General features: G+C 40.8%; 1 protein-coding gene across 1 annotated transcript; it reads right to left on the reverse strand.

The window, feature by feature from the left end:
- Positions 1 to 456: 456 nt before the first annotated feature.
- On the reverse strand, positions 457 to 8810 carry LOC106588680 (protachykinin). The gene is made up of 5 exons (XM_014177913.3): positions 8369 to 8810; positions 7322 to 7424; positions 7084 to 7107; positions 1433 to 1489; positions 457 to 1268 (listed from the first exon to the last, which is right to left on the reverse strand). Exons 1-5 carry the CDS (start codon positions 8477 to 8479, stop codon positions 1222 to 1224), a joined length of 342 nt encoding a protein of 113 aa, XP_014033388.1. The 5' UTR covers positions 8480 to 8810; the 3' UTR covers positions 457 to 1221.
- Positions 8811 to 10750: the final 1940 nt, after the last annotated feature.

Below are 10750 nucleotides of genomic sequence, written 5' to 3' on the forward strand. Positions count from 1 at the left end.
GGATGCTAACCATAGTGCATTGATTGCACTTTGTTTTCTGAACTGCAATCCGTCTAGACTCCAGATGGAAATGTATGAAACTATAGCATTACATGTCTAAAGTGATAGACACAGTGTCTATCTACTGTATTTAAACTGCTTCTGAAATAAATGTGCTCCATACCTTGACAATATCTCTCTCACTTGTTATTGTTTTGTTTTTTGTGTGGTAATGATCATAAGTTTGCATTACAATATTCACACTGGTATACCACTTAAGTACAAAGCAATATATTGGGCATGCATTCTAAGTCGTATGGATATTGGATCATATCCACTTGTGAGAGGGAGGTGTTGCCCAATTTGACAACTGTGTGCTACATTCTTTGTCCACTAGAGGGTGGACCACTCCACAATATCAACACCCTCTACACAGCATAGTCCACCAGTGAAAATAAGAAATTAAAGTTCCACCAATAAAGAAAATAGTTTTAATATATCAAGCCACAATTACATACAAGTATTCTGTCATACCATACGTCTTGGTTTCATAAACATGACAGTTTGATTTACAGTCAATTTAAATGAGAGCACGCCCTGATGGAGCAGCATGTCTGTAGTGTACCAGAGTATTTAGTTTATTTACAGCACAATCAGTTGTGATTAAAACAGTTGAGGCACTAGACAGTGGGATTGGCAGTGCAATTTTCTACATACCCTGGGGTAGAGCTTTGCTTTGATGGTCCACGACAACAGTATTCTCTGGAACCTATGATATGGTGATGGTACTAATACTTTGACATACATTAAATAACATAATGTTCTGTAAGGTACGGTAGGAGTATCGGTTCACACCGAGGGTGACAACAGTCCACTAACTTTCACAAATTTCCCAGAAATCCTAGTTGGAATATTCTGGAAATGTCCTTCTTATGATTCCCCTTCTAATTCCAATCTTCCAACCGGAATTTCTGGAAAACCTGGGAATTATTGGGAAAACGAACAGAATTTTGTAACCCTATTCAGATCACACTCCTGCATTCTTCCTGAACAAATCAAATTGGCACAGCTACATCACCACGATGTGAAAACAGACATTTTATTACAGTAATTTACAATAAGTTTGACTACACATATTTTGGAGGAAACAAAACTACGCATCAGACACCCCTTCCAATCTTCTGTAGGAATGACTTGTTGAGAAGCGGACCAATAGCAGAGGACTGAATACAGATGAACTGGTTAGCGGCGCTTGTTGTAGTTCTGTTGTGTGTTCCACTCATATGAATCTATAGTGCAAGAGAAAGCTTGTAAATAACACAGATTATTTTCAGATTGTCATTTTTAGCACCGTTCCTGCAATTATTGTGGATTCGTAACCAGGCCAGCTAAGAACAGCTTGGTTCAGCTCGGTTCGACTCAGTAGTGTAAAAAGCTAATACGAGGCCTGTACCTGGTTCGTCTTGGCTCCTCTTGCCCATCAAGCCAACAAAGGAGTTAATTTTATGCCCTGAAAGAGAAGAAAGCCAATACCATTGACACTGCAATTATAGACAATGAGTGATGCAGTGACTAGTGTGCAGAACAAAAAGGTGTGAATTATTCCAGTAACTGCCAATATTATTTACACCCTGACCCTAAACTTAACCCTAGCCCTAACCTTAACCCTTACCCTTATTCTAACCCTAACTGTAACCTTAGCAAGCAGTTGCTTATCAACAGATAGTGTGTTGACAGTATGACCATCTGTAGAACATCTATCTGGACTATTCAAATAATGTGTGACCAATCATTTTAGTCAGTGATGCAATGCCAAGTGTATAACCTCAATGGTGAGAGGAGAGTGTGTAGAATAATATCTACACTCCTACTCTGGCAGATATCTAGTCTTGTGCAAATTGATGGATGGACTCAGTCCCCGTCCCCTTGCCCTGGTGACTGAGAGATACAGCGGCGCCCAGCCACCCGTTTGGAAGGAAGGGTAGTGGTTGGAGATTGTTTTTCCTAGGAGGGCGGGGTAGGATGCACGTACTGAGGGGACACCTGCGTCACAGACTGACGGACGTCTCTGTCAGACTCGGTCAATCACACTAATGGAATAGAATATAAGGGTGGAGGGAATGGGGGAGACAGGGGAGGATGTGGGGGAGAAGGGGGAGTGGTGGGGTTCTAAAACTCTGAGTGAGACCCCTGGGATACCCTATCTGTCAACGTACCCTATCTGGCAACACATCAGAGATATGGGAATCATGATGATCGTAACGGGGCGACAGCATCCTGTGCAACTTCCATTGGTGGTCTAGTCACGAGTCACTTGCAATTTTCTTCTCAGTTTTCCCTCCGGACGTCATAAGTGCTTGGCCCCTCCATTGTGTGTTATATACTGTAATATATTATAATGTATATATTATATTATATGTATACTGTATAATGTATATATATAATATATATGCTGTATAATGTATATATTATATTCAACAGTTTGTGTGAATGGAAGGGTGAGATGCTCGGGTCCATCTTTCCATCATCCGCATAACCAATCTAATTTAATGCCTAAATGTCCTTGGGGCATTGATTGAAGCACTCTCTCTCCCCCTTTCTCTGCCTCCCTCTCTCGCTCATCTTCACTCTCTCCTTCGCTCTCTCTCTTCTTCCATTCCTTTCTCTCCTTTGTTATCTCTCTCTACCTCTCTCTCTCTCTTTTGCTCCTTCTATCTCCCTCCCCTCTCTCTTTCTCTCTCCTTGTCTCTAATTATGAGTGATGTACAGTCATGCCTGCATCAAGGTTCCTGCAAGACATTGGTCTATACCAGATATTCAGTAAATTCAGAAAATATTCAGACCCCTTGACTTTTTCCAAATTTTGTTACATTACAGCCTTATTCTAAAATGTATTGTTTTCCCTTAACAATCTACACACACACTACCCCATAACGACAAAGTGAAAAACAGAAATACCTTATTTACATAATTAAAAAAAATATATAAAATCAAATCAAATTGTATTTGTCACATGCGCCGAATACAACAGGTGTAGACCTTACCATGAAATGTTTACTTACAAGCCCTTAACAATGCAGTTCAAGAAATAGAGTTAAGAAAATCTTTACTAAACAAACTAAAGTTTAAAAAAATCATAAAATCAAAAAGTAACACAAGAAAATTACACAACAATAACGAGGCTATATACAGGGTCCGGCAACATTTTCTAAAGACCCCATGGGAAATATCACATTTACATAAGTATTCAGACCCTTTACTCAGTACTTTGTTAAAGAACCTTTGGCAGCGATTACAGCCTCAAGTCTTTTTGGGTATGACGCTACAAGCTTGGCACTAGAGGTCGACCGATTATGATTTTTCAACGCCGATACCGATGCCGATTATTGGAGGACCAAAAGAGGCCGCTACCGATTAATCGGCCGATTAAAAAAACTGTATTTGTAATAATGACAATTACAACAATACTGAATGAACACTTACTTTAACTTAATATAATACATCAATAAAATCAATTTAGCCTCAAATAAATAATGAAACATGTTCAATTTGGTTTAAATAATGCAAAAACAAAGTGTTTGAGAAGAAAGTAAAAGTGCAATATGTGCCATGTAAAAAAACTAACATTTAAGTTCCTTGCTCAGAACATGAGAACATATGAAAGCTGGTGGTTCCTTTTAACATGAGTCTTCAATATTCCCAGGCAAGAAGTTTTAGGTTGTAGTTATTATAGGAATTATAGGACTATTTCTCTCTATACGATTTGTATTTCATATACCTTTGACTATTGGATGTTCTTATAGGCACTTTAGTATTGCCAGTGTAACAGTATAGCTTCCGTCCCTCTACTCGCTCCTACCTGGGCTCGAACCAGGAACACATCGACAACAGCCACCCTCGAAGCAGCGTTACCCATGCAGAGCAAGGGGAACAACTACTCCAAGTCTCAGAGCGAGTGACGTTTGAAACGCTATTAGCGCGCACCCCGCTAACTAGCTAGCCATTTCACATCGGTTACACCAGCCTAATCTCGGGAGTTGATAGGCTTGAAGTCATAAACAGCACAATGCTTGAAGCATTGCGAAGAGCTGCTGGCAAACGCACGAAAGTGCTGTTTGAATGAATGCTTATGAGCCTGTTGGTGCCGACCATCGCTCAGTCACACTGCTCTATCAAATCATAGACTTAATTATAACATAATAACACATAGAAATACGAGCCTTTGGTAATTAAAATGGTAGAATCCGGAAACTCTCATTTCGAAAACAAAACGTTTATTCTTTCAGTGAAATACGGAACCGTTCCGTATTTTATCTAACGGATGGCATCCCTAAGTCTAAATATTCCTGTTACATTGTACAACCTTCAATGTTATGTCATAATTAATTACGGCCTTTGTTAGGAATAAATGGACTTCACACAGTTCGCAATGAGCCAGGCAGCCCAAACTGCTGCATATACCCTGACTGCTTGCACGGAACGCAAGAGAAGTGACACAATTTCCCTAGTTATAAGAAATTCATGTTAGCAGGCAATATTAACTAAATATGAAGGTTTAAAAATATATACTTGTGTATTGATTTTAAAGAAAGGCATTGATGTTTATGGTTAGGTACATTGGTGCAACGACAGTGCTTTTTTCACAAATGCTCTTGGTAAATCATCACCCGTTTGTCGAAGTAGGCTTTGATTCAATGAGAAATTAACAGGCACCGCATCAATTATATGCAACGCAGGACGCGCTAGATAAACTAGTAATATCATCAACCATGTGTAGTTAACTAGTGATTATGTTAAGATTGATTGTTTTTTATAAGATTAGTTTAATGCTAGCTAGCAACTTACCTTGGCTTCTTGCTGCCCTCGCGTAACAGGTAGTCAGCCTGCCACGCAGGCTCCTCGTGGAGTGCAATGTAAGGCAGGTGGTTAGAGCGTTGGACTAGTAACCGGAAGGTTGCAAAAACGAATCCCCGAGCTGACAAGGTAAAAATCTGTCATTCTGCCCCTGAACAAGGCAGGTAACCCACCGTTCCTAGTCCGTCATTGAAAATAAGAATGTGTTCTTAACTGACTTGCCTAGTTAAATAAAGGTGTATAAAAAAATAAAACATTCAGCAAATCGGTGTCCAAAAAACGTGAAATCGGACCTAATTAATCGGCCATTCCAATTAATCGGTCAATCTCTACTTGGCACACCTGTATTTGGGGAGTTTCTCCCATTCATTTCTGCAGATCCTCTCAAGCTCTGTCAGGTTGGAACGGAAGCGCTGCTGCACAGCTATTTTCAGGTCTCTCCAGAGATGTTAGATTGGGTTCAAGTCCGGACTCTGGCTGGGCCACTCAAGGACATTCAGAGACTTCTCCCGAAGCCACTCCTGCGTTGTCTTGGCTGTGTGCTTAAGGTGGGTCCTAAACGCCTCTGAGCAGGTTTTCATCAAGGATCTCACTGTACTTTGCTCCATTCATCTTTCCCTCGATTCCGACTAGTCTCCCAGTCCCTGCCGCTGAAAAACATCCCCACAGCATGATCCTACCACCACCATGCTTCACCGTAGGGATGGTCCCGGGTTTCCTCCAGATGTGACGTTTGGCATTCAGGCCAAAGAGTTCAATCTTGGTTTCATCAGACCAGAGATTCTTGTTTTTAGGTGCCTTTTGGCAAATTCCAAGAGAGCTGTCATGTGCCTTTTACTGAAGAGTGGCTTCCGTCTGGCCACTCTACCATAAAAGTCTGATTGGTGAAGTGCTGCAGAGATGGTTGTCCTTCTGGAAGTTGCTCCCATCACCACAGAGGAACTCTGGAGCTCTGTCAGAGTGACCATCGGGTTCTTGGTCACCTCCCTGACCAAGGACCTTCTTGGTTACTCAGTTTGGATAGGCGGCCAGCTCTAGGAAGAGTCTTGGTGGTTCCAAACTTCTTCCATTTAAGAATGATGGAGGCCACTGTGTTCTTGGTTTTTGCTCTGACATGCACTGCCAACTGTGGGACCTTATATAGACAGGTGTGTGCCTTTCCAAATAATGTCCAATCAATTGAATTTACCACAGGTGGACTCCAATCAAGTTGTAGAAACATCTCAAGGATGATCAATGGAAACATGATGCACCTGTGCTCAATTTCGAGTCTCATAGCAAAGGGTCTGACTACTTATGCAAATAAGGGATTTCTGTCTTTTATTTGTAATAAATGTGCAAAAAATTCAAAATATCTGTTTTTGCTTTGTCATTATGGGATATTGTGTGTAGATTGATGAGGATTATTATTTTTTAAATCCTGGGGTTACACACTAATACATTTTCAGATACTTATATACAGTGCAGTTAATCCATAGAAAGTTATCCAAACTCTTTATTCAGCATACTGTACGACGACAACGACGACATAACAAGGGGTCAAGGGGTCTTGAAGGCAGAATTAACACTACCATCCTAGCGAAGAAATGGAGTGGTCTTCAAGGCAGACTTAAGACTACGTATCTTAGTGAGGGGATAGAGGTCTTCAAGGCAGAATTAAAAGGATGTACCCTAGCGAGGGAATTTTGTGGTTTTCAAGGCATTGAAGACCACCTACTGTCTCCTTAAATCCCTCAAACGACCTGTTAGCTGTGTGGGTTGTGATTTAATTAAAACATCTGACAAATTTTTTTCTCTCTCTCCCTCTCTTTCATTTGACTTTTACTTACCATTATGCAAAATAAATATTTATTCAACCCATGCATTTTCTTATTTTGCTGCTGGGCAACATTTGGTGCGTGTTCTCCCTCCCAAGCATGGTTAGCACAAACGTCTACAACCCACATAGTGAAGTACAGGTGAACAGTACTCATGGCGCCAACGTCATCAAACGTCATAACTTGTAACACCTGACCTGATGTGCAAATAATCCCCAACTTTGCCTGATAGGCTACCAGCACCTGCCTAGCCTACACACTTGTGCCTCACTTGCTCAGTTATGCACAATCCTTGTGCCTTTGTAACATGTCAGTAAAACTAATTATAACTGAATAAACCATGGCTTCATATTTCGATATGCAAGGACAATTATTGGGAAATCTTCTCCAATATTGATTAAAACGATTAATTAATTATGAATTTGTCACTTACGTTTTCGGGTTATTTGTGCATTCGCTGTTGGAAGAAAGGGAGAAAAAACATCAATCAACGTAGGCCTACAATAATGTCATTTCCTTTATGAATAGGCAAAACGTGCGTAAAGATATTGATATACAGTTTGTAATTGTGAATTGCAATAATAATGCGTATCAATTAATGTGATTCATTTTAAGGGCAATAAACGGGAAAGAATGGGGACAGGGCGAGGCGCGAGGAGGCACTGTCTTACCGGAGGAGCGTTTCCCCATCAGGCCAAAGAACTGATGAGGCCGCGGTTTCCGTGTCATCCTCCGCAGTATCTCTCTGAACGGGTCAGACGACAGCCACTCGTCCTGCACGAGGGAGTAAATCAAATTAACGGAACATTAGACATAGGGTATAGGAGGAGGGAGAGACAGACTCCCTTATAGCCTACAAGCCTATAGCTCTGCGTAAAATATAGTATATGTTTATAGCTCTAGATCTAATCTCGCAGGGCAATCAATATATTACAGTAAAGACATCCCGTGTGAACTTTCATATTCGATCCTATTTTTATCTGACGGGGTAGCCTATATTTCTAGAGTCAACATTAGTGTAAAAGCAGGGGCCCAACAGCTGCTAATGGCCACGCGCTCATTCAAGTGTCCATCACTTATCCAAGACATCCCAGGTCCTTTGGTTCCTTCCTTATTGAATAATATAACCCACCCGCCTTATTACAACGCTCTGTGTTGCCTCAGTGGCGAGGAAAGGATCACATAGGCCTACCTGCTGAATGTTCACTATCTGACTGAAGTTTCTGAGAAATATGCCCCATGAGCCGCTCAGGGACTTGGCAGTCGCCCAACCCGCAATGTCAAGGGGAGAACGTGCGCTACATGTGAATGAAGCTTCAATCTGGGACTAAAGTAATGATCGCTGAATACTGAGCTAAGAGCTCATAATTTACGCCCAATGAATCATAACAAATCTTCACCCGACATATAATTGGTGTTGGTTGATGTTTTGTCCCTATACATGCTTAATTACGCATCAATAAACTCTCTAAAACAGGTGAATTATCCTATAACAGACATCAGCATACAAATATTTTATAACATGTATGATAAAAAATAGGTTTAAACAATTTTGGTAAACAAAACACAAGGCTGTGCCGTTAAATTAAACGATTTTTTCCAATAGTTTAGCAATCATACATTTTTACATGTCAATTTTTTCAAAATCGTTTAATAGACGATTCTAACAAAAAATAATATAATTGTCTTGTTATGTCAAATCATTAAATCATGCCTACCGTAATTTGATCGTTTGTCCAATAATCAAGATCTTCTTTTGGACCAATTTCTTCACAAAAAAATTGGCTAATAGCAATAAAAGCTATCACAAGCGGTAGAAGTAATTTCATGATGCAGCTATCTGTTGCGCGCAACTCTTCCGCCCTAAAAGTATTCTTTCTTCGTTTGTTTCTATTTTCAAACGTAGAAATAGGCTATTAAAGCACTTGTAAACTGAGTTTAAATGTTTTTCAACCACTCTCTATGACTTTTGAGAGCTCGATGTTTACACCTGCGGAAATTGGTATCGTCTCCTCTCCATGTACGTTTCTTAAGCGTGCGCAAAAATGAAACGTCCCCTCAGTTCCCTCTCTGCTCCAGTCCGCGCGCTCTGCCGCTCTACAGCGCCTACACCTTGGTCCTGTTGGGTCTTTGTGACCACACTGTAGTACTGCACTAGGTTATATAGCAAGGGGTAGAAGTGCGACAGGTATCTTAATTCGCTTTAAATTAAGTAAATTTACTTGACATGTACTTCCTCGGAGCTGTGTGATGACTAACATCCGTCGTGGTATTTTGCATATGGTCGATATTACTTTCAAACGTTCCCCTATGACCCTCCTTGGCACTCTGCTTATTGTTCCCGTTGTAATCGGAATGTCTAAGTGAAGCGAATGGAATAGAGATGACGCACTGAAGTTCAAGGTTTCTACGTAAGTCTTTATGATTGTCCTACGCCAAAGCAACAAATTCATCATAAAACGAAAGTTGATTTGCATCTTATATATCAGTGGGAGATGTTTTCAACAAACATTCCAGAATCTTCACATTGCAGTTAAGTTTGGATTCTAAGAGTCACTTTTCTAAACGTTTGTAAAAATTGATAGTTGTAAATCGAATAATTGGAATTGCTAAGCCATGTTAACAGGAGTCTCATCTTTTTTCTGATTTCATATGTTACTTTAGAAAGTAAACATGTTTAAAAAAATCTTAGATAGGCCCACAGAACCTCAATTTGCAGTGACCTTGATCCATAACCATTTAGTCTTAAAAAAATGAACGTTTTGAACCCCCCTAATGCCTCTAAAATCACACAGACAAGGTCCCCCAATCACTCATAGGCACTATAGGCTTCTCTCAGAAGAGGATGCTGTGTGCTTTCTTCCTTTCTACCCAGATATAGACTATTTGACAATGGTTCTGGGCACAGTCCTGTAGGCATACATGACACTCACACAGAGCTTTATAACAAAGTCTAAATCATGGAGGTTGAAAGAAAGAGAAAGAGAGAGAAAGAGAAAGAGAGAGAGCAAAAACATATAGAGTCCCTTGACTTTTCCCCCCAAAAAATTACATTACAAGCTTATTCTAAAATTCATTCAATAGTTTTTTTCCCTCATCAATCTACACACAATACCCCATAATGACAAAGCAAAAACAGGTTTTTAGAAATTTTAGCAAATGTATTAAAAATAAAAACTGAAATATTACATTTGCATAAGTATTCAGACCATTTACTCAGTACTTTGTTGAAGCACCTTTGGCAGCGATTACAGCCTTGAGTCTTCTTGGGTGTGACGCTACAAGCTTGGCACACCTGTATTTGGGGAGTTTCTCACATTCTTCTCTGTAGATCCTCTCAATCTTTGTCAGGTTGGATGCAGAGAATCGCTGCAGAGCTATTTTCAGGTCTCTCCAGAGATGTTAGATCAGATCACTTGCATTAACACCTGCTAACCATGTGTATGTGACAAATACATTTGATTTGATTTGATTTGAGGTTCAAGTCCGGGCTCTGGCTGGGCCACTCAAGGACATTCAGAGACTTGTCCCGAAGCTACTCCTGCGTTGTCTTGGCTGTGAGCTTAAGGTGGGTCCTAAACGCCTCTGGAGCAGCTTTTCATCAAGGATTTCCCTGTACTTTGCTCCGTTCTTCTTTCCCTCAATCCTGACTAGTCTTCCAGTCCCTGCCACTGAAAAACAGCCCCACAGCATGATGCTACCACCACCATGCTTCACCATAGGGATGGTGCAAGATTTCTTCCAGAATGTGACGCTAGGCATTTGGGCCAAAGAGTTCCATCTTGGTTTCATCAGACCAGAGAATCTTGTTTCTCATGGTCTGAGAGTCCTTTAGGTGCCTTTTGGCAAACTCCAAGTGGGCTGTCATGTGCCTTTTACTGAGGAGCCAGGCTTCCCAGCATTGCGCACTCCTGCCATCATCATTACACACACTTGCCTTCCCCCCGTCACGTGCATCAGCGATTATTGGAATCACCTGGACTCAATCACCTCTGTCATTACCTCCCCTATATCTGTCTGGTTCCCCGCTCTGTTCCTAGCTTCTGCATTGATTGTCTTATGTCCTTGTATACCCATGTGCTGACGCTGTTCCTGTCTTG

Source organism: Salmo salar, chromosome 27 (assembly GCF_965601325.2).
Source record: "Salmo salar chromosome 27, fSalSal1, whole genome shotgun sequence".
In the NCBI taxonomy this organism is placed as follows: Eukaryota; Metazoa; Chordata; class Actinopteri; order Salmoniformes; family Salmonidae; genus Salmo; species Salmo salar.

What these genes read in the sequence shown, in the direction of transcription:
- LOC106588680 (XM_014177913.3), bottom strand. Translation starts at nt 8,479, where the DNA reads ATGAAATTACTTCTACCGCTTGTGATAGCTTTTATTGCTATTAGCCAA. An exon ending in GGACAAACGATCAAATTACG is followed by an intron (nt 7,425 to 8,368) that starts GTAGGCATGATT and finishes TCCCTCGTGCAG; the next exon opens with GACGAGTGGCTGTCGTCTGA. An exon ending in GATGGGGAAACGCTCCTCCG is followed by an intron (nt 7,108 to 7,321) that starts GTAAGACAGTGC and finishes TTCTTCCAACAG; the next exon opens with CGAATGCACAAATAACCCGA.